The 25,161-nt window shown below is 42.7% G+C and overlaps 1 protein-coding gene across 2 annotated transcripts in view; it reads right to left on the bottom strand.

Annotated features, from left to right (window-relative positions):
- Positions 1-14,014: 14,014 nt before the first annotated feature.
- The window catches only part of IPMK (inositol polyphosphate multikinase), a 29,515-nt gene continuing 18,368 nt past the window's right edge, over positions 14,015-25,161 (bottom strand). Inside the window, exons 4-7 of one of the 2 annotated variants that reach the window (XR_006167867.1) lie at positions 21,566-21,738; positions 17,938-18,019; positions 16,273-16,995; positions 14,015-15,470 (exon numbers count right to left, since the gene is read on the bottom strand). Coding sequence is in view for 1 of the 2 variants with exons in the window: in XM_042812926.1 (XP_042668860.1) it covers positions 16,361-16,995; positions 17,938-18,019; positions 21,566-21,738 (890 nt within the window). In the remaining variant the exon portion in view is untranslated. Of the gene's footprint in view, positions 16,996-17,937; positions 18,020-21,565; positions 21,739-25,161 lie in introns of both variants that reach the window. The other variant, XM_042812926.1, reaches the window with a different exon arrangement.

Genomic DNA, 25,161 nt, shown 5'->3' with positions numbered 1-25,161 from the left:
TTGTTCAGGAAGCATTTTCACTGCTTTTGATAGACTCAGGTTTATAATAAACATCTGGTAGAGGAAAGACCAATTTCACTTCTCTCTAGAGGGCCACCCTATAATTTTGGATTCAATCTCTCTCTGCATTTCATGTGCAGACAGGATCCCACATTATATTAAAAAGCAGCAGTGGATGTGTAACAGACTCAGCTAAATCTGATCTGTTAACTATGATGTCTGTTAACAGATAACTAGCCTACAAGCATGACAGGTTCATAATACTGAAACAAAACAGGAAATTCTGACAAACACATTCCAGACTGCCACAGTTTAATTATTATGTAAAATGTAACCCTTCAGCTTACATTTAATGCTCAGTGACTCTCCAGCTACCTGGTGAAGCCTTGGTATAAACATGCCTTGAGGTCGCTACTGGTGAGCAATGCAACAATCCCGAATTACACTCAGAAATCTCAATGCTGTTTCACAACATCCTGAACTTAATACAATCCAGTTAGGGAGTTCATTTTCTTTAGACCACAATACTTTCTAGGGAACCCTTCAAGTCTTGCAGGCATAGTTTATTATTATTTTATTGATTAAAGCTAAACATTTGGTCTTTGGGAAAAATAAATAAATAAATAAATAAACCTTCCTGTTAGCAGTCCTGCAACCACGAGGCATGGGGATAGAGGTTGAGTAAGCAGCTTAAGGGCATGCCCTCCTATCCCAGCTACAGCAGGGACAGTGCTGCTGCTAATCCTTACACTTGCAAGAGCTTCTCCCTAAAAAAAATCATTTTGTGTTAAGATCGTGGCATATTTAAGTGAATAGCAGACGAATCCCTAAGAACTAACACATAGCACACATTCAGCGCTGTTTGTGGCATTGTTTGCCAAGTACCAGTTCAGAGGATTTTCTATAATTCTCTCCAGCCTGTAGAGCAAAACCTGCTATCTCCATGCTTGCAGTAATGGCTTTAAAGCCACAAGTCCACCCCTAAAATGAAAACCAGCTGGATTCAAACCCTGAAGCTATAACCTTGCTGTGAAGTTCAAGAAACAAATCTTAAAATAGAATTCTAGAATGGCCTGGGTTGAAAAGGACCACAATGCTCATCTGGTTCCAACCCCCTGCTATGCACAGGGTTGCCAACCAGCAGACCAGGCTGCCCAGAGCCACATCCAGCCTGGCCTTGAATGCCTCCAGGAATGGGGCATCCACAGCCTCCTTGGGCAACCTGTTCCAGTGCCTCACCACCCTCTGGGTGAAAATAATTCCATTGCTTTTGGTTACAGTTTTTCTACACAGATTGCTGCCCACATTTCCTCACTGATTTAAAAAAAAAAAATTTAAAAAAAAAAAAAAAGGGCAGAAAGACAAGGAAAAAAAAAAGCAAGCCCACACAAAGGCATAGCACATGGCCTTTCCTTAATACACCACCACACAGACTGACTCAGAATCAGCAGGTGAAGCCCACAGGGACAGGCACAGGACTGCATTTCCCTGCTAATCAACAGCAGGTGCCATGACAAATCCCGCACAGTCCTTTCACATCTCTCAGTCAGTTCATGAAAAGGTGAGAATTAAGAACTCAGCCCAATAATTATTTGCTAGAGTGGAAAAAGCTGGTCTTCTCTCCTGCTCACTCCCAGTGCAGGTTTTCCTTCTTCGCCCCCAGGCAGGGAGATGTTTCCATCCACTGTCATCTCCTGCATCATGGACTTCACTGTGAGATTTCCACCCTGACCACCTCAGCTGCTGCACTGCTCGTGTTCATTTTCCTGCTGCTCCCCACTTCTCAACCAGTCCCCAGCACAACCACCTCAGGTTGAAAACAGCAGGTGGCTCTACCACCTAAGCACCATCTCCCCTCTCCCTCTCTACCTGGTGTATTTTTCCTCATTTTTCTCTTCTCACATTTCCCCCACTGACCTTTCTTATCCTTTTCTTAGTTAAGAAGACACATTTCAAGGCACAGAATCTGCCTAGTGAACACAAGTAGAGTCAGGAGGCAAAATTAATAGCTTTATTCTGGAAATAACACTGCTACAAAAAAACTCCCTGAGCACTCAGCCCCTCAGGCTACATTTCCTAGTAATTTTTCCTACAGTAGCTGTCAAAAAGGCTGCTCTGTGCTTTACAGGCAGTCTGTTCTGTTGTACAGAGAGACCCCAACAGTAAAATGGCTTTTAAGTCTCAAGATCCCACAGCAGGAAAGGGTTGGTAACAAACAGCGGATGACTGCTAACTGAGCAGCCTGGGTTTCAGCACAAGGATCTGTGCTTGTTTTTTCTTGGGCTGATTTTGACTCTTCCAAGCTCAAGGCAAAGCAATACCACTTGGGTCTTGGAGCAGCATCACCTGATGAGATACCTAGTTATCTTTTGTCTACAATGCAGACAGGTTTGGTTATACCCATCCAGCACTGTGGAGATTGCTACCTTTTTCACTCTTATCTAGCAAAAGTAGCAGATCTGAAACTATAAAAAACAGCATATTTTACAATTGAGCCTTTCTTCACCTGCCTTCACTCACAGGTGCTGCAGCATAGTGAATTGAGATAGCCATTCATCAGATGCTTCATTAGCACAGCCCCACAGCCCTCCTGGATAATACTTGTTTGGCTCTTACTGCTGGACTGACTCCCAGACACTCCTTTGCTAGACGTTATGCTACTAATGAACCTCTTCCAAATTTCTCTTGCCTCTGTTCTTCACTCTCCCCCTGCACAGCAAGTTGCTTTGCAAAATAATAATTCTTTACATGCAGAAAGCTGCTGCCAGCTTATTAAAAAAGAAAAAAACACTAAAGAGCATCACCTTCATCATAGCCCCCACACCTTTCCTGTGCATTTTATATGCCATTTATTTCTAAGACAAATGTGCCTGCAGTCTCTGGCTGAGGCCAGGGATGAACACGTGCCTTTGAGCAGGATGGCCCCAATACAAAGGAATACTAACTACATAAGGCAGAAGATGAGAGGAGAAGAGAGATGGGAAGTCAGCAGCAAAGCCAGGGAGAAAACCTGCCACCATCTATGCATCACTAACCTCTTTGCAGCCTCATTCCAAACCAAAAAAATTCTCATAGCACAGTTCATTCCTTCTCCCTCAAATTCATTTCTCCCTTTGAGGATTGATGCCTCTCTTCTGTATAACTACTTCCAGGTCATTAGCTGGCATAAGGTCTTAAAACTCTTTTTATCCTCATAGCAGCCAAAGTAGCGTTTACAGCAGGCTGACGTTGTTGCTGAATGCACGTAGCACACCCAGATTGATTCTGGTGTGGCTATGGGAAAGCCCACCAGAAACTGTACAACAGAACAGGAGGAATGGGGCACAGGCAAGGGAGCTGTGCTCAGAAATAGCAGGCAGGCCCTAGGACTAATTCTGGAAGTCATTAGCACAGTACCAAAGCAAACTTCATCAGATTTGATTTCACCACTTAACCCTTATGGGGGAAGAGGAAGTTATACACAAAATGGGAGCCAATCCCCTTCCATGTTCCAGCACCAACACAAGGGTTTTTCGAAGAACTTATGCCTATTCCATTCTTGCCTCATCATACAATGCATCCCATTTCCCCAATATGAGAAGAAAACCACCAGTTAGCAGTAGGAAATGCACCAAAGGGATAATAAGATTATAGCATTGACAAGGTCTCAGTGGCACTGACCACAGCTGCACAGACCACTATGTGTCCCTGATGGCCAGACCTGCTGCTCACAGGATCCAGTCCTACCAGCCCACGTTTGAAAATGTTCCAACCTCTGCAGTTATTTCTCTGAAAAATCAAAATTGAGCCAACCACAATCCGTAAGGGATCTAAAATATTTAATCCTAATTTTGAGGAGAAAATCCAACTACTCACCATCCAGGGAACAATTTAAAACTATATACAGGATCTAGATCTTTGTTTCCTGTTTCTGAGGTTTAGCTAGCCTGCTGCTTCCACTCACATCTACTAAGTTATAAGTGTAGAAACACTAGGATGGGAAAATAAAGTAACAAAAAAAATAAGCAAGTAATTTCGCTGAGCTATGTTTCAGAATCTAGTTTTATTAGCATCTAGCAACCAGCTACCCATGCCATCAGCTTAACCCATACAGCTAACAGTATCTTACACTAAAACACAGTTCTGCTCAACATAACTACAAATCTATTTGTACCAGTTAACTCAAATATCATATCTGCAATGCTGGTCTTATTCATCAGTAAGACAGTTCTCAGAATAGGAAAGGACAGTAACTCTGACCGCTCCTACATACACCTACTTCAATAGCAATAGGTTGTTCTTCACAGAAACACAGATAGGCATTCCATGTCATATACATTTATGTTTACACAATAGACAGCTAGCCCAATATTTTACTTGAGGATGTTTTGAGAGTGGTTTAACCCACTCTGAGTTACTGAGTTACACAAGATACCCATAGTACCAACCCGTTCTCCAACTCATCTCCAATACAAAAAGAAGTATACTTCTAACATTATCTCCATGAACAACATGGCATTTTATATTCTCTATATATTTTTATTATCATATACAGAAAGAAGAGCTAAACTCACCCAACCGGTAACGTGGATCTCTGGCCGCACAGCACTCCTCCCAAGCAGCCCAAGCGATGCTCTCCCTTTTGTGGCCAGCCCTCAGATGAGCCCTGGGGGGCCCTACTGTGAGTCATAGCATAGAATCACAGAGTCATAGAGCCCAGACCTTCTGGTCACCTGGGAAGCACAGGTGCAAGCAATCTGCCTGAGCTCCCTGGGCAGGCCTCAGCCCTTCACCAGGTGCTCGATCACCAGTTCAAGCCATCACCTAACAGTTCCCCTACAGATAGCAGCTCCTGTAATACAACCAGCTGAGCATACTTTCTTAATATTATTTGATACATAATCCATTCATAAGTAAATTAAAAAAAAATAATAACTGAAATTTACCCACTGCTTTGCATCACGTTCATGTGAATTAATTATTCTCTTACAAAGTTTTCTAAGGTTGCCTTAAGCCACTTCATAAATGGGCAGTACCCACCCCTGAATTAATCACTCTTTAGGCTCAGACTGCAGCCAACAGTACTTCATCATGCTAAGACACCACACACATTCTAATGATTTTTCACACTTCTTTACAGAACACAAAGGATGCCATCCAAGAGTAAACGCAGAAATTAACCTACCCAGGAGAGTAAAGCAAGCCTGGTACTCAGAAACACCATTTTAAAAATCCCAGAAATTAATTAAAAGGTGAAGAAAATAAGCAGCAATACCTAGAAATACCTAGATTTTTCTCTTTCTCCTGAAAGCTGAGCAGCATAACTATTTGATACAGATGGAATAACTACATCACTTTTCCCCTGAGAAACAACTACAACCTCCAGGAACTCTTCAGTAAAGAAGGTTTGGTTTGATAAGTTTTAATGTTAACGTACCAGATATTCATTAGGGAAGCAAGCAGCAGCAGTATAACTTGGCTTCTGTCCTAGCATCAGCTACAGTACTTTTTATTTGGTGTGAGCTGGAGAACAGCCCAGGAACACCATGAAGATATATCCTGCTTACAGTATTCCATAAGACAGAACACCAAGTCCTTCAGCCAATTATGCTACTTCCTTTCAACGTGTGCTCTCCTGAGTTAAGACACTTCATTAAAGCATCCATCTGACAGAGGATCTGGTTTGAGTTTAATAAAGGCACGCAGCTGGCCCAGAGCTTTCAGACAAGGAGTATCTCTTTAGAAAGGGGTTCTTTGAAAGTGTTTGAAGCACTTTTGAAGCTTTCACATCTGAGTTTCAATAAGCAGCTCCAACAAGAGTCATGTTTGCCAGATTATAAGCCTAAAATCAACTTCATTTTTATAGATTAATGAATGAGAACAGCCATATATAATGTACTGAAACGACAAAATGCATCATTTGTGCGAGTCAGTAACCCAACATGGCCATTCACCAAGGACACCAACGAAAGAGAAAATGCAATTCTGAAGGACAACGTATTTGAGCATGTTAAACCTGTGAAACATGCAGCAAGGAGAGCACATCTGTGCACCTCAGGCCAGCAGCAAATAAAGCCTTTATGGTTGGACACAGAAACTAGCAAAGCACTACTGACATCTAGTGCTACACTGCTGTTTGTTAGCATTGAACTGATCTCTGCAAATGCAGCTCTTTCAATTTCAGCCCCCGAGGGTCAAAACTAGATCTGAGATAATGCTAGGAGATTTTAAGATATTTCAGAACCAAAGGCAGGGCCTTCCCAGGTGTCACACCCTGCGTAGGAGTTACAGCACTCACTTTGAGAGCACTTTTGCATCTCTAACATCCTTGCTAGCCTTGATATTGCCCTGCTACTGCTTTCTATCTCATGGAGTAACAGCCAGTAGCCAGTTACAAGCACACATTACTGCTCTTTATCCTGATGCCAAGGTAGCCATTCCCCAAAACAACTGGACAAAATCTAGAAAACCTGATCACTTTGGAATGAATTCAGATCAGATCTGGCTCCTCCACACCAAAAAGTTTTGTTCCATTGAGATTTTGGACAAGTGATCATTCCTACAGGTGTACTGCTTGGCCCACAGTGACTCATGGGAGACACTACTGTTCCTCCTTCAGGTGAAGGAGGAACATTATGATGTCAGCATGCTTCACATCATAAAAGTGAGATCAGAATGCTGTCTGGAAGCTTCTTTTCCATAAAAATTACCACATATGTCATAACGGTGCACGTGTCAGAGTGGCACCAGCTCAATTGGATATGACTGAAAGCAAAAGAAGACACCTCTTCCCAAGGACAAAGCGGCCCATGGGGAAGCAGGAGGAGGTTATCAGGACTGCAGACACACAGCAGCCATTCACGGATGGAAGGGAAGGGAAGGGAAGGGAAGGGAAGGGAAGGGAAGGGAAGGGAAGGGAAGGGAAGGGAAGGGAAGGGAAGGGAAAGGTCTTTTTTGTAGTGAGGGGGCCCAAAACTGAACACGGTACTCGAGGTGAGGCGTCACCAGTGTTGACTACAGGGCGATGATCACCTCCCTGCTCCTGCTGGCCACACTATTTCTAACGCAGGCCAGGATGCTGTTGGCCTTCTTGGCCACCTGGGCACACTGTCGGTTCATGTTCAGCGAGCATCAACCGACACCCCCAGGTCCTTCTCTTTTTCACATTCACCCAGCCACTCATACGCAAGCCTATAACACTGCATGGGGTTGTTGTGCCCAAAGTGCAGGACCCGGCACTTGGCCTTGTTGAACCTCATCCCATTCACCTCAGCCCAGTGATCCAGCCTGTCTAAATCCCTCTGAAGGGCCGCCCTACCCTCAGGCAGATCAACACCACCTCCCAGCTTGGTGTCATCTGCAAACTTACTGAGGGTGCACTCAATCCCCTAATCTAGGTCATCAATAAAGATATTAAACAAGATGAGCCCCAGTACCAACCCCTGGGGGACACCACTTGAAACGGGTTGCCAGCTGGACTTCATTCACCACGACCCACTGGGCACAGCCTTCCAGCCAGTTCCTTACCCAAAGAAGGGTATGACCTGTCCAAGCCACGGGCAGCCAGTTTCCCCAGAAGAAGGCTGTGAGGGACCGTGTCAAAGGCTTTGCTGAAGTCTAGGAAGACTACATCAACAGCCCTTCCTTTATCTACCAGACTGGTCACCCAGTCATGGAAGGAAATCAGGTTGGTCAAGCACAACCTGCCTTTCATGAACCCGTTCTATGCTGTCTGGATGAAGCTCTCCCATCAATGATTACGGTATTAAATCAATAACGAGATTTTGATGAAAACGGCCATTTCCTTCATTTTCAGTACACCAACAGGTTAATGCGATGCTCTCAGGTGCTCTGGTGAGGTTTGTGGTTGAATTCCCACCGCACAGCTGTGCCTGCCGCTGACAGCAATCACTGCTGCCATCCTCAGGGCCAAGAGAAATCACTGCTGGTGCCCTCCTGCACAGAATCCTTTCTTTCTTGACCCTGGCAATGCACCTGGTTATCGACTTATCTCTAAGCTGCTTTGGAGGGCCAGTTTACTGAAGAAACTGATTAAGGAGTTTCATCTGGAGGGCTGAGAGGATGAAGGCTCAATCGGAAGCAAAATCTGGGATCTGTGCCACATCCCATCTGCCAAACGTGTCCAGAGGCTGCAGCATTCCCCTCCCTCACCACCATCCCCTCATTGCCTCTCACCTCGTGAGGATGCACGGAGGATTTGGGGGCTTTGTTCTCATTCACATCTCACTCAAAGGCCAAAGGGTTTCCTCCATGGAGAAGCTGCCACGTCTTATATTCATTTTTCTGGCTTCCAGAAGATCTCTTTTTAGCTATCTGAATTTGCAAGGTAGCATAGCCATCCCAGATCTTAATTTTAAAATCCAAATCTATTTGGGAATCATGGACTGGTGACTGATATCCAAAATGTTGTCCTTGTTTAACCAGATCTCTGCTGTAACCCAAGGGAAGCACACAGGACAACTCCATCACTCCCTGCCCCAGTAACCACAGCACTGGTTTGGGGCCATCTCACAGGGCAGCTGAAGGAACCACACAAAACACTGACTATGAAAAATGCCTTAGAATTATTTTCAATTGAAATATTTTAGGCCACAGGCAAAAAGTCCCATGGGGAGCAGCCAAAAGTCCCTACTAAAACCTGTGTGAGCTGCCAGGATTGGATCAGTCCCCAGAATCTAGCTATCTGTGTTTTGATTAGCTTTAAGAATAACTGGTTTAATGGGAAGTATGCACGCAGGTCATGATTTTGGTTTCATTTGTTTTACAACACAAGCACAAAGAGAAGCACTTGTGCAAAGGGCCCAGATCGTGGTCTCTTGGTAATGCAGCCCGTTTTTCTAATTTGCTGTGATAATCACAAGCTCATAAAAATACATCTGTTGACCCAGACTTACCATTACTGCTGCTTTGATGCCCGCGTTGCTCTTCTTCCATTTTATTGCTTTCATTTTCCCCCTACAGACCACAAGATCAGTTGAGCTGATGAAAACTTTTACCTTTCCCCATTAAACTTAAAAATATGGGTCTAATACACAAGTTAAGTCAGTATCAGGTTTAAGAGAAGAAAGCAGGAAGGCTGAGGCCATGCTGTCATTTCTCAACATTATTCTTCCTTCTGAAGCTTGCACTATTAACAGTCATTACTTAAGCTTATGCCTAGTACTGGAAAAGGTCTCTGGTAGTCAATTCAACTGCCTATATCCCAGAGCACCTCAGAGTGCTTTACAGAATAAAAATATTTTATTTTTCTTCCCAACAGGTGGATTAGAGCAGTGATATGGAGAAGCCACTTAGTCTACATGAATGTTATGATCTACCTGCAGAAACACAAGAGCAGAGAGGTGAGCTGAGCAGGATCCTGGGAGATGCAGCATCCCCAGCTGAGACACCACAGCTTTAAATGGGGTAAGACCTAAAGAGAGGGTGTGTGACTGCACGAGGGTTCATCCAGCTCTGCTTTCTGCCAGTATTTTGAAAACAGAACATTCAAGCAAAAGAAAACCCATTGCTCTTACATACTTACACAGTAGCTCAATGCTGTTTTCTACTTGGATCTCTATTTGTTCGATACAAATTACCAAGAGCTTTTGATTGCTACTAAACGTGATGTGCTCCTAGAATTACCTCTCATGCCCACTGAGTTACACAAATGGGTATTGGAGGAGCTGGAGACCATAGGAATGGCTTTTGTCCATGAAGAGAATGCCAAAACATCCCAAAGCAGACTTTGCTCCTGTTGCAGAGCCCCAGTATTTGAGAATGAAAGGTTTGTGTTGACCAAAGCCCAAGAAGTCAGTATTTTCACAGTAGCACTTCCTGGCTTGTTTCTGGCTTTTCTTTTATAAAGCAATTTTGAAAAATTGCTACTTTGGCACAGTATATATTTGATAGGTTCCCATTTGCTTGCTCAATTTATATCCAGTCCATTTGCTAACAAAATCAAGTCTTTATTGCTAGCCATGTTGCAAAGCTTACATAGCTGTAGGAAAATGGGCTGCACTCCATTTCTCCTTACACTTCATCAGTCCAAGCATGAGCTGGATGCAGCTCCCATGTCCCTGCTGCCAGCAGTGGGTACAGGCAGGGCAGCAGGCTGCCAGATGCCCTTCAGGTACTCTGCACAGCATATAGGTAGCATTCACTCTGCTGAGAGACAAACTAAACGTAACAACTAAAGGAAAATACATCCTGACAGAAGATATTTTACAGTTCCTGTTCTGGATGACACCCTAAAATCTCGTGCAGAGATAGAAGATTGGCCGCAGGAGATTCAGTGTCTGATGTTAAGTTAAGCCTTTTTAGTGGCTCTCTAGCAACCCTGCTCCCCTTCCTCAGCCACCAAGAGTCTGTAATCAACAGCGTACGCCATCCCTCTCCTGGACCTGTGTGTGTTTTCCAGCATGGCTTCTTACAGCATTGCAGAAGTGCTGCATACTGTTGTCTCTTCATAGCCCCTTGATACGAGGAACTGTGATACCCTTTCAGAGACAATAAAGGGTTATAACTTCAGCAGAAATCAGCTGTGTGGCCACAGATTTATTTTCCTGTCTCTTCCCCCACTAGTATCCTGCACAAACAATTTAATTAGTTTACACAAAGGGATAGTGTGAAGTCAGAGCACTGTGTTCTATATTCCAGAATAACTAGCAGGCATTGTCTGCAAGTATCCCTTAGCTGGAAAATACTATTAATTGGCACCAACTGTTCAAATATAATTACAGCCACAACACCCATCAGTTGACTCGTTTTTCACATCTGCAAAGCAATAACTGCCCTGACACAGGCAGCAAATTCCTTCCTGTGAATTCTGCTATCAGACAGAAGGCAAACAGCACTACTGCCCCATCCCCTATGGCTAACGTGGAAAGTTCCACCCACAGACCGTTTCATTTTCACAATCGTGGCCCTGTGATGTGCAGCAAGGATCTGCCTGCTTTGAATCCCTGACTCATTTTCCTCTCACACTCAGCTCAGATTAAGCCCTCTGAGGACAACCCACGTGCTCTTGCTCTTACAATCCACAGCACAAAGATGAGGTGGAGCTTCTCCCCATTACCATCTCTGTTTCTTTTGCTGATTATTTGCCCTCTTTTCCAAAGACAAGAAGAAAATCAAGCCAGCCTAAAGCTGCGTAACGTGGGAGTTTTTAACTGCTTTCAATCAAACATAAAAGGTAAACTTGAGGTTTTATTCCTCTGCAGTAAAACAGCCACTTCTTACTCACTCACCACGGCCTGAACTGCCCCAAATTTCTAAAAATTTCTGTTTTTCTTGCTCATTTAGAGAGTCATCTCATGTTAAGTGACAACTCTTAGGTACTAAGGCAGATATTCCCAACAACCAATGGCAATGGGTGCCACGGCACGGCGCTAACCCAAACCTATTAGATCCAATGTACACACACAGCACGTAGGAAAGTGGACCAAGAAAGAGGAATCAGTCACTGTGGGTACATCCAAGAAAACACTTTCTCAACGGCCTTCCTGTATTGAAAAGAAACCAATTCTACTTGCAAGTCACTTGCAGAAAATTTTAATATTTTGCCAAATATACAGCTATTAGAATTACCCTAAGTATCAATTAGAATTAAATTACAAAAGTTGGTAGATAGCATAGAACAATATTCTATAAAATGAAGACATGTAATATGAACAATACCCCCTGCAGACCAATAATGGCAAAGATAGCAAATGAAATCACAGTCCAACACAAAAATCAGAGGAGTCGGAGTGACGGCATTAGACTCTTCAACCAAAGAAACTGAGACCAGACTCGATACATTCATCCATCAAGCATAATAAATGTAGAACTTTAGATTTTAAAAACAATTAACGACACAGCATCAGGTGCAATTTCACATGCTTTCGTTTATCTTCCAGTACAGTTCCCAGATCATAAAGTGCCTTTGTGCACTCTGGTTTCATCGTAGTCAGGTGCAATACACATGTTGAGAAGTCAGTTCATAAGTCACTTATTTTATTCAGAAAAAAAAAAGCTTTTGTTTGTTTGTTTGTTTTGTTTTTTGAACCAATGTGCACAATCCAAACTAAGGCGTTTTATTTTTTTGAAGTACCTTTGATCTCAGGGACTATTTTCTGTTGAACGTCGCACAACACACAGAAATTAAATTCCAAATACACGGGGCCCAACTCCATCAAACAAGACCAAGGTAAAAGACGTTTCTTGAAGTCTGTTTCTGCCTTAGCTTTTTTTCATTTTTCCCCTTGCAAACAATTACGTTTGCCCTTCTGTAGACAACCTGTTCTGCAGCTTTCACTTGCAGATGGCCTCAAACACACTGAAGGCAACACGCTCCCCATGTTCCCTTCTTAAACCAAACCCCAGCACTGATTGCAGTAAAAAAGTTGGGCCCAGCCTGGCAGTCACTCACCTTGCCCCCAGTATATTCACACACGCAAGCAAATTTCACAAATCCTACAACCCACTCTCCAATCCAAGAACGTTCTGTGCTAAAATGTCACTCCTACTTTTCCATGCTAACAAGGACAAAAGGGAAATAGAGTTTCTCACATTATCTGAGGCATTTTAACGGTGTTTTTCAATATCTGCACTTTGAAGAGCAGTGACGGGGCAGTATCTTGTTTTAAATCACTCCACAAAGATGCTACAGGAGGTCACCCATGATCCCAGGGCTCAAGAAGGCACTCCAGAGGAAAGCTTAATGGAAAAAGCCATGGGGGAGAGAACAAACAACTGAACTTGGAACAGCAGGCACGAGTCTCTAGCCTACTGCTGTCTTCTTGTACTTGACAATACTTCACACTGTGAAGCGAAAAAACAGTGGCAAAGGTTTCTAGTTCAGGCTGTAAATGCCAGTGGTGATGCGGCAGAGCAGGTCATGCCTTCCCTTTGCTGCTGCTACGTGTGACGAGTTCTACTCTTGGCCCTGCATGGCCCATACTCATCCCATCGGGAGCTCTTTGCAGGTGGGGAATGGTTCTCTCGGGGCTCCAGAGGAACAACACACTGAAATTCCTTTTAAGAACAAACCCACGTGCACTCCGTGAATGAGACTAAAGGAATTAGCTATTTCCTTATCTACTGACTGAGACTTGAAAAATCCTCCACAAAAGTGAGTTACAGAAAAGAACAGCCTGACTACGCATGACAGCAGAGAAACGGAAAATGGTACAAGTTCAAAGTGAACCACACATATACGTAAAGTCTCCATTTTTGTTCTTACAGTGATTTGGTTAAAATGTTTCCAACGTTTCATAATGGTGTAAGAATTTTCCAATGTAATTTATGCAGCAAATTCCACCCATATCCAAAAATACCATATATGTGAATGCTTTTTTTTTTTTTTTTTTTAAATAAAAATGCATACAATTCAAACTCTCCTTAGGTAATGCCTAAGGAGCCTAAAATCCTATGCACAGTTCTCATCGTCACCTATGTAGAAAGTCTTCAGAAAAAGTATATTCTTAGAGAACACATGAACGACGACACTTAGACGAATCTTCCCTTCTGACAGTTGATTCTACTCCACCAATCTCTTATTGCTTAAAATGAAAACAGACAGCTTTCATCAGCGATGGCAGCACTCGAATCGCACAGCAGCCTGGGGAAGGGACCTGCTTTCAGTCCTGTTGGACAGAAATACCCAAGAGCCTGTGGACACGACCACAGATCTGTCGCCAGTCCTGTCCGTGTCGCACAGACAACAAACAAGAGGTGTCACTGGCATGGAGAGAGCTCAGTGGCAATGAGGATGTTTAGTGCTAAGGTTGCATTTTCCTATCACTTCTGTGCATACAGCTCCAACTGCAATCGAAAACAATCCTACAAGACACTACATACATCAAATCTGAAGTGTGCAAGAACAACGGCAATAGAACACCGCTGTGGGCTTAAACTCACATTTGGTACCATGCCAAAACACCTCTACAGCAAGCTTTATTTATACAACTTCCAATTAAAAATGCTGTTATCTCTCGAGCTACGCTTTAAATTAACAGAAATACATCCATAATAACTAAAAAAAAAAAACTGATAAAATTATTTTCCTTTTTTTATTCAAAATAATCTGACAGTTTAACAATATTCCAGGTGCATTACAAACACTGCCATAGTCAACACAACAATCAATACTTAAAGAGCATTCAAACACTGAAGACATTTATCTTAACGCAGAGACAGGAGAACACGCTTACACTGAGAGCATTTATATCACTTTCAATAACTGACTCCTTTGAGGCAGATGTCCAATTTCTCTGGCACAAAAATGGATTCAAATCCAGTAGAGATGAATTACGGAGGAAAAAAAAAAAAATCAGGAGTATAAAGGTTTTTCCCTGTATTTTCTATTAAAGCATTGTGAGATTACAGTTGCACGGCCACTACCAGCCTAGCCTACCCTAGTGTTGACTGTTCATGGGATAAAACATCTAAACCATAATACAGAAACCAGCATTAAAGCCAACAAAACCACAAATTCTTTCTAGAATATGGCTAAATTAGTCCACAGAGAGTTGGGAACACACGATGCAATGGAAATACTATCTGGAAGAAACACTTGATCATCCCCATATTTTCCCCTCTGCCACCACCAAAATTTGCAGGAAAATGTTAAGACAATTTTACTGCCCATCCTGCAAGCATCCTCCCCATCCTTCAAAATCATCACCTTGCTGTCTTGATTCTTCCATGTATTGGCCAGTGTTACCTCTGACATTTAAAAAAATGTTACAAGTCACATTATTTCTACACAATACCCTGTTTCTTTCCAATTAACCCAGGATCTAAAATGGAGTTATAGCTTCAACTTCATTTAAAGCAGCGCGTTTGTTCAAAAAAAGAAACCAAGACGTCAAAACAAGAACTTCTAAGGACACATACACAGTGCAGAACATCATACAGAGAGAGCAGCAAGGCCACACTGTCATGTCGAGCCCACATTTAAAAGATTCATGTTTCCAAGGACTAAATCAATTCTAGAAAGTTTGACTTGTGGGGCTTGCTTAAAGCATTAAAATCTGTCTTTATACCTGGCGTGACATCTCCATCATCACTTTGGTATAGCTGCCTGTATGTGCACATTAGGACAGCCATGTGCAAAGTACAGAGAGGAGACACACCACCATCCCAATCTCATTCTACATGAAAGCCTCTCTTATTTGTTCCCGTGGGGAGGACAAAAAAGAAAAATCAAGAAGGAAGTGGGACAGTTTTCAAATCATACAACTTGTCTGTATGCCAAGTGGGGGAAAAAATAAAATAAAATGAATAAAAAAAATAAATGAAGATGGCTTGAGCTCAGGGTTTATTGGGCTGCTCCGGGCTGTGCTGGCTCTTGGCAGCATACGGCCCCTCGCGGCGTTGCTCCCAGCTGGTGCTCCATGGCAGTGGAAATCTGAATTGCTTCTTGCAAAAACACAAGTGGAAACAGCTTGAGGACATCTCTGTATGCTTAGCCAAATGCTTCGTCTCTCCATTCAGTTAATTTGCTTCTAGAAGCAATGTTTTTGAAAAAGGACCATCAGAACAAAAGAGCATTTCCCTTAGTTGCAACATCACACACTCCATTAATAGATAGACTTTCTCTCCTAAACCAAATTATCTCCTGGAATATCTCACATTCATTTCTTTTTTTTTTTTCTTCACTCTTTCTCAAAACAAAGTCTCTCTAGCAGTTGTGCAGCTTAAGCCTGTTACCACAGTTTAGTCCAGCATTTTCTTAGCACCTCACACAAATAACCCTTTAGCTTGTCTGCAATGACCATCAGCTACAAACAGCCACCAGAAGGGGAAGCACAGCAGTGCAAAAGCACAGCACTACCACCTGCTACATCCAGAAATGCTTTTGGATATGCTGGTTCCTGGGTCAGACAACTGAATCTAAATGGGATTTCTCTCCAAGTAGGGTTAACTCCAGTTATTCCAATGTAGTAAACACAAGAGGGCAGTACTGAGGATGTCAGTCCTGTACTGTACAGTTTTCAGTCTGTTTTTTAAAGACCTGTTAATGGAGATATGGCTCAGTGTCAAGGCTAAGTGGGAAAACGTTATCTAAGTTCAAGTCCATATGGGAACTAACACAACCCTTGCCTATTGTACAATAGTGCTGCTTGGATTTAAGCCAACCACACACACTTCACCCTGCTAATTTACTATCCTGCTCAATCACAAGTATCTTCACCCTTTCACACTCCCCGGTTCGCTATCATTTATTTTCCTGAGTGAGATTATAAAAAGTTAAACCCTTCTACCAAAAGTACAAAGACAAATTAGATATAGTAGAACAATACAAACCCAGTTATACAGCATTACAAGTGCAGAAATTCTTCACGTTGTTGCTCTTCTTTATCGTTGGCCCCCAGTAAAAACCATAGCAAAGAATCTAGTTATCCAAAATATTTTTAAGTACTGTGATTAAATTTTTCAGACCATAAACGTAGCCCTCATCCTTTGTGTTGCTGGGAAACACGTGAGCAAAATCTATCATTCGGACTTCCACGTTTGCACTTTCCTTGATCTCTGCTGGCATGTGACAGAAAACTTTTTCCAGTTGCGGTATAACGTTCCCATTCAGATGTTCCTGTGCAATGCAAGTGCTGCTTTTCCACATGTTGTCTTGATCCAAGCTTTCAACTTTTAGAGAGATCTGGCTGTGGTGCCTCTTTGAGTATGCCTTTTTGTGAAGTGCATAAAATTTGGACAAGCCTTTACTGACAGAGGCCTCAATTTTTCCATTCTCTGTAGAACTTATGACATGAATATTGTTATTATACTCCAGTATGTCTCCACCTGATAACAGTCCTCTGGGCACTCCTCTCTTCTCTGCCAAGGTGACGTCGCTCAGCCGCACGCTTGGGGCCTGACTTGAGCCCTCGTAAACAAACAGCAAGGAGCTCGCATAGAAGTTGAGCTGCTTTTGGCCCTCAAACCACTTCAAAATCTTTTCAATCTTCTGAATGCTGGCAGCGATTGCATCTTTTCTCAAGCAGTACCCGTTGTGGAAGAACTTGGAGATGCCTACAAGAAATAGACATTTTTGAGGATTATTTTCATCTCTGGAAAAGAAATCAAATGCTGTTCAACATCTGAGGATAAGAATAAATCTCCTATGAAAAAAAGGCAGTGTTGAGTTTCAAGCACAATTACTAAACAAATCAGAACCAAGCCAAAGAACTCAGGTACCTTCAGTACACCTTACAGAAATACAGGTTGGTGTTGGATTGCACAGGAATCCAGCGAATCAATGTACCAAGCTGCAGATAAACAAGGTTCCTGCTCCCCATGTCATTTAAAGCAAGCAACCCAGCCGTGTTGGGCAGGGACCCACTGAACTCTTCAGGGATAAACAAGCTGAAGCAATTTGTTTATCATGAGTGGCAGAACTGACAAGTCAGTACCAGCTCTAAGGGCTTGTCTGTTTTCCTTCTGTCCCAAATGCCAGTTAATGACTAGCTGGAAATGCTTATCACTAAACAGCCATATGAGGGCAGCACTTTTATTTCTTGTTAGTCTTGAGCGAAGTAAGGCCAGATTTAACTGAGAAGGTCAGAGAAAGATGTATTTTTAATCTAAAAGACAGCGTTTATTCACAGAATGCAATCAGAGATAATACAAAGCAAATTAAAAACATAAATGCCTCTAAGGGATTTCCACCTCATTACACTATCAAACTTCAAACCTGCAAGGAAGTTCTATTCTACCACAACTACTCCCTTATCAGTAGTGAAAGGCATGTGATGACAAAATTCCTTTGAGACACACAGCTGTTACAGCCAACTGCCAACTTAACTTTGGGTCAACAGCGATTGATTCAAGGAATAGAGGAGGCAGCCTCAGACCCATCTGGGACAGGAGAGAGCGGGATTTTTACCATGGGGGCACACAGACTACTTTTACATACAGTTCAAAAATCACAACAATAGCCAAGAGTACTAAATTCTGGCACACACACTCCCTTACCATCCTTCACTGTTTCCTTTGTCAAGCTCCTCCCGTAGTGCTGGTTTTGCGTCTCGTAGCTGTCAGAAGAGACATGGTAAACCTGCAGGGAACAAAAAGGCAAGTATGTACTTCAGAGCAACCATGGTTTTCTGCAGAGCTAGGAGACACCTCTCACACAGGTGATGCTTTCTGGCCCCATCCATCCCTCCGGTAGCTGAACAGCTACTTAGGTAAGTCAGCACTGCCCTCTAGTGCTCTGCACAACATCGCTGCACATCTTGGGGTTTTAAGCTACAACTTTTATATTTTCTGGCATCAGAAAGACACCACTGTATCGGCTAAAAACAGATCAACCTGTTCATAGGAGGAAGCATTTTGCACAGCATCAATGCTAAGACCTGAAAACACCATGTTCCTAGCAGTGTTACTACAAGGATTCCATCAGTCAGACTGAGCACACTCAGAGGAACTCACTGCTAGTGTTTTTCAGTTCTTAAAACTATAGAAACACATACTGCAACAGTAAAACAGCAAGCAATGCTGTGACGTGCCCAGGAGGGCCCAGCAACACAAGGCACATGTGCAATGAGGGCTCAGGGTGTGAGTGAGGTTACAGGAAGTAAAGCATTGCAGCACTCAGTGCTTGCTACTTGCCTGGCAGGAAGGCAGCTCACACGGGCACAGCTTTGTCCATATCAGGAATTGCACAAGCTTAACAACTTAATTCAAAAGTGCTTTCTGCAGAGACACATTTTCTCTCTACCCAAAATAATTTCCATTGTAGAGGCGTGCCAGCCAGCCACGCCGAAGACTGACTTGTTTATGAGAGCGCAGACAATTCCTATTGGCAGCAATAACTCTGGCAGAAGCTTTCTGCCTGGCGCTCACTCAGACCACCCAGCCCTACACAGCCCCAGTATGAAAACGCAGGCCCCAAACCCCGCTCTGCACAAACTACCAACCCCACATCGCACATATTTAACTATCTCATGAATAAGCAAGCAGGCAAGACACCCCTGGTTACCCAGAGACCTGGTTGCAGTTCTTAGGCAGTTTTTTCTTCAGGACGACGACACTGAAGGACAGCATATTTAAGTAATGATGAAACTATTCCCCACATTAAGCAAAGAGCTGTCTCCTCATTCCCCTCAAAGCCTTTTCTCAGCAGCACAGAAGAGGCTGCCTGAGCCATCCCTGGAAAACCATGCAGAAACATCAATACATTCATCCCTGTGCTGAAAGCAGAGAACAGGAACACAAGTTCAGTGTGCAGCCCCTTCTGGATCCTCACCTACCCCCAAAAACAGAGATGGAGGAGAGAAGGCTGAGCAGCTCACGAGGTGCTATGCTTCTTGCTGCACCGTGCTTCACTCACATCGTCACTGCTGCTCATCTGCTGCTCACCCTTCCCAAAAGGATACTTGCCTTCAAAGCATTTTTTTTCTGTATCCCTGTTGTTGCAACTGCCTGCACTAGCCCATTTCTGTCAAAACGATGACAAGTCAAGTAACTCATCTGTAACCTCAGGAGCAGCCAAGAAACTATTAGACAGGAAAATCTCATTTCTTGTCCACCTGCCATAGCTCATTACATGTTTGGTCTGCATTCATACAAGTCTCACTGCACAGCACGAGACAAAGAAAACTCTTTACGTGACCCACCAAGCAACACCTTCAAGAAAACTCCTGCGTGACCCTGAACATCCTCACCAGTAGAGAAGAGGGCAGCACATGGGCTCCTCCATGTGCCTACAAGCACTTAACTGAGTTTCCTGCATAAGCACAACTGGAATCCAGCACGTTACCATGTTAATTTTTTCTACCTGTTAGTTGTTAGCCTGTATAGGCAGTTTGTCAAGCAATCCTGGTAATTAACTAGCAAGGAAGATTCTTTTTGGTCTTTCTCAACCTGCACTTGGCTTGTTTCCCCACATGGTGTTTATTACAACAAAAAACTAACACATTTTTGCTTGTATCTTTCTTCACGACAGTTTTTATGACTCACACATTAAAAAACGAAGATAACTGCATTTCTTTTCTATATTTTATTTTTGCTGGCTCTCTCACTTTATAGCTTTTCTGAAATAGAAATATAACAAGTAACCCCATATATTCAAAATAATGAAGAGACTACAACTAAGATCTCTACATTCTGGATTGTGCTACACCACATTCTGTCCAGCAAACACCAGCATCCCTTACCTAGCACATACACTGTGATGGGCAGACAGCACCTGGACAGGAAGGTTTTCACATTATAGCCTGAATCTTGCAAAAGGAAAGCAAGCAGGCAGAGAGCACCCCACAACCAGAAGGAGGCAAGCTAAGCAAAGAAAAGCCCTTGTTTGTCAGCACGCGCTTTGCTAAGTGCTGTGTGAGGGGAGGAGGAAGCTTCTGAAATCTTTCTGGAAACTGACTTCAGCACATAATTTGGTTCTAAATTCACATGACAAATCTCATCTAGTTAAATACCGGATGGAAAACTGCAGTGCATGGGAAAATCATCATCATAAAGAGGGTTTTAATAAGAGAATCAGATGAATTTGCTGCAACAGGACAGACTTACCAATAAATGAGCACGTTGCAAACAACAGTTACAAGCACAAATAACATAGATGCAAGCATTTATTTTATGTGAAGACACAGGGAACGTGAAGTACGCTGCTGTACAGATGTGATAAGGAAGGTTATGTAATGATATAAGCCAAATCCAAAGCTGTAATCTTCAGCCTTTCCTCTCAATCTAAACTGTTGGACTGGTTTTTTACTTGACTCCCACGTTCTCTCTCACAGGCTTACATAATTACTACTCATGACCACTATAATTTATAGCTGTAAAAGCTTATCTCAAGACAGAGTTACGGCTGGGAGCCTAGGCAATTAACTGAAAAACATTACAGAGATATTAGAATTATTTCAGACAATGGTGCAATCTAGGTGCTGTTGCTATCTGAGCGATGCAGAGCCTTATCTAAGACTTCAGCCATTTCTGTTTGCTGGTGCAGAGCTCGAGAAGCCCTGGCTGCATCTATGTGAGAACAGCAACAAACCTCGTGTCACAGAATCACAGAACGGCCTGGGTTGAAAAGGACCATAATGGTCATCTAGTTTCAATGTCAAAACCAAAGTTATCCTGTGTCAGTTGAGGCAGAAAAAAAATACTTCAAATGCACTGCATCAGAAATTAATTACTGACATTAACACATCTGTGTTACCAACTCAAAAACATTTTGTACAACTTTTATGTTTAAGCTTTAGAGCAGCCAAGACACAAACACTGAATCTTCATCATTCTTCACATGTAAAACACGAGGAAATGTAACAGAGTTACTGTGGGCCTCTAAGGGTCCTCAACCATCTCCCAGTAACCTCATGCTGACATTTGTTGCTTGCGTCCAAGGTATTTTCTTTGGATGCAAAGCTTTGCTCTGTGCAGAATGTAAGCAGCTATTTACAACAACGGAGAGCAGTGTTTTCAAACATACTTCACAGGACGTTTGATGTCGCTCCCACCAACACACTCAGATAACACTTTATCTACACAGAACTCCAGATATTGTCACTTGCCAGGTAAACTAGCTGCTGTATCTGGTATTGGACAACAGGCCAGAGCACAAGCTGAATTTGAAACCAAAGCAAGTTCTCACCCTCATGCCGAGTACCAGGAAGCCAATCTCTTCCATCAGCGGGTACTTGCTGACCTGCTGCTGGATCTTCTCTGCTGAAGCATATGGATCATAACTTTTCTGCCCTATTTTTACATCCATTATGCACGGCTTATTAAATTTACGGGTCACGTCTTCCAGTTTCAGATACGTATCTGTTGGAAAAACAAAACCTGGGTTAGCGGTGGGTCAAAGCAAAAGAAGCAGCAAAATAGTTTCTGCTGAGTTTCTGTGCAGCAGGGAGAACAGTCAAAGGACTCGTGTGATGTCAGGGCTTGCCTCCGAACACAGCCTAAGCCACGGCCGCTGGCAGCCACATACTGTTAGCATTAAATCCTAAATGCCTTCTGGTTCAGAAAATATCATGTAATTTAAGTGTGCTAGCCTAGCACTCAAATTCAAATTACTGCCCGGATGAAACTCATGAGTACCTTTTATTAAGCCATTAGCATATTTTAAATCACATTAACAAGCACATACAAACAGTCTCTGCAGTAGAGATGGTGATCTCTTTTTATGTGTGAGAAGGCTAGAATTCAACCCCCTGGTTGCCTGATTTTTTTGTTTGTCATTTTAAAAAGAACCAACGTTCCACAGTGCCTCTCCGGAAAGGCAGAAATGCGCTCATTTTTCTTCTTTCCTCCCCCCTCAGAGCACACCTATTGAGGAGAATGCTCCTCACACCCTAGCTGCCTCTAAACCATTTCCCCAGGCCCTGGGGGGGGAGCGGAGGCAGAATCAAAAACCCCCAATCCCTGGGAGCACCTGAAGACTTAAATCAGTGCTGAAGACCTGGTCAAACAGGTTTATGTTTTTCTCCAACATGGGTAAGAGGTTTTCCAACATGATTTATGTCACTGATTATCAAAGCACAGCAGGAAAGCCAATTCCTCCAGAGACTGCATTCAATTTGCAGGCAGAAAGCTTGCATGGGTCTCCAGCCATTGCCAGGGCACCCCATGTGCTAAGAGAAGACAAAGCATCAATGCCCTTCTCCTTCTTCATATCAGCTTCTGAAAGCCAGCTTTTATCATCCACAAACTTTACGGAAACATCCATTTTTCTTTTCAGTGCTGCCTATCCCATAAGCTTTTTGTTATTGTTGTTGGGGGTTTTCTGCATTAATGAGATCTGAATGCACATGAACACTGTCTTCTTCTCCATTCCTTTAGAATAATCTAAAATGGGATCACACAAGAAAGCCAGAAACTCCGCTGTTAAAATGTAAAGAGTAAAGAGGGACAAAGTGCTTTGATTTCACAGCTGTACAGATAGGTAACAAACAAGATGGAGTCCAGAAAAAGGGAACCAACAACGTTCCATTCCCACTCAGTAGGCAGAAGCTCCTTCTTAAGGATAATGAATGAAATTGGCGTTTATTACTTTAATAAGTTCTATTTAGAGCTTCAATTTTTACACCATTATCATGATGATGAAACGATCAAATTCCCCAAAGCACACAAGCATCAATCTGAGAAATAGATTCCATTTAATCCCTAGATACTTCTCTGTCTATAAATGGGACTAAGCATGTTTTTAAATGTATAACCATGCTCAAAAAACTCGGTTAAATCAATATACTATTGTAAAAACCCAGCCTTGTACTAACTCACTGCCTGGACTTACATTACTTTTCCACGTCCTTAGGGCTACAGAATCAATGTATATCCACAGCAAATAGCTTAGTTACTGACCAGCTCACCCATGTAACAGGTCTGTTAACTGTAACCACAGGGATACAGAGGCCAAAACAACTCAGGTTTAACTTGCAGTAGCCACAGGCCACAAACAAACACATTTGCTCATTAGATGCTCCTAAGGAGCCAGGAGACCAATACTCTCCCTGCCAGGGAGTGCACTGTATCACCTGGACAATTCTTCTATTCCAAGTTTTAATGTGCAGGTCATATTCAGCCAGATAGCATCAGTGCTTTTTTCAGGCTTATGAGAACCACTGCTGAAATGCAGGAATTCATACAACCTCTCACCTCTTCATTATTACAACTTGAACTGTACTTATGTAAGCATCATCCTTCACACCTGCCCTTTTTGCTTATTACTTGCATTACTGGATCCAATACACCTGTGCCAACACTCTAAATCAATTCAGGAAACAGCAACAAAATGAAATGCAAGGTTCTCAGAACTTAGCTCTCCAAAGCACAGAGCCAGAGATAGGGCATGGGATAGGGGCAGGGGATACGGGCAGGGGATACAAGAACACCTCAAACTGCCTGCAGCCCTTCTGTTCTGACTCCAGACGTTACACTGGGAGCTGCTCCAGACTCAAACTTATCAAACTATAAGAAGTGTAGGTTACCACAAACGACACAGGTTATCTCCATGCTGTTTCATCAATCCTGAAGTCTGTGTATACAAAGTCCTGCAAAACGTGTTTCCATTGAGCTCCTTTCACCAAAGGCACACGGAAAATCTCACGGGAGTTTGTCATCAGCTCCACTTGCCCAAATTCTTCTTTTTAAGCACACTGCACCAAAATTCAGCATCTCTCAAGATATTTAACTTTTTATTCCTCCTTCCATTTCAGGGCTGTTAAGCTAGAGTATCCCCCTAAGAGCTGCTAAAAACATAACGACTATTTTTAAAAAATTAAGCACTAAAATAACTTTGGAGCTAACACTAACCCTGGGAAATACTGATTACTTGGAAAAGCCTGCGTATTATTCAGAAATGACTCCTCTCTCACACATATGCTGGAATTATAATTCAAGGGTTCATCTTTAGCTAGCTGCTAGCTCAGTTAGGATTCAGCTCCATCTGCTCAGTGCACACCCCCATGCTTAAAAAGCTTTCTGTCTTGTGGGAAGGGCTCTATTTTGCATTGCATTCGGTATCTACAGTCAACTAACCCTAAATCTACAAGACTGTGGTACACCACAGCTTTGGATACAGCCCTACAGTACCTTGTGGAGTATACTAAGGCTGAGCTAAAATAAGGACAGATTCAGATACACACGGGTACTGTTGCTTCACCTCTTGTAAAGGAAGCTCATTGCTCACCTGCTCTTCAAGAACTTAAGGCCAAGTTATCTTCCCCAAGGTCTACAGCAAGCATGCAGCTGAGTAGAGATAACCAGAGAGCTCCTCTTCCTCACTTGTTAAAAAGAAAACAGCCTGTTTTTCATGCACTTCAGTTCTTTTATATAATTATGTAGAATGCTACCAGCCCTAAAGTGCTTCTGAGAATCATGTATTCACCAAGAAAAATAACATTCTACTTGCACAAGTGGATAAAAATCTCTGATGCAGATGTGCTTTGTACCAATGAATTAAGTTTCAAGCTATCAAAAATAAGTTAAAATCCTCAGCAGAAAAAAGAATTCATAATAAGGATCTAGGCTTTGGGAAAAAATCCTGAAGATATATTTCAAGGCATTTAAACAAATCATTCCTCAGAGCTTCTCTTCCCCTCTTCCTAATTTTGCAGTGCAGAGAGGCAGGAAGATGTGGTCTGACATATTATTTACATAATTTATTACAGCCCCAAAGGAGATGAAGCAAAAGACCACCAGAATTCACAAAGTATGCATGGCACGAAGCACTGCAGACGTCAGTAC

Source organism: Centrocercus urophasianus, unplaced genomic scaffold (assembly GCF_019232065.1).
Source record: "Centrocercus urophasianus isolate 14NV4802_14NV808 unplaced genomic scaffold, USGS_Curo_1.0 seq_1302, whole genome shotgun sequence".
Classification (NCBI taxonomy): domain Eukaryota; kingdom Metazoa; phylum Chordata; class Aves; order Galliformes; family Phasianidae; genus Centrocercus; species Centrocercus urophasianus.
Note: the sequence above shows the minus strand (reverse complement) of the source record. Positions and strands in the feature narration are given on the sequence as shown.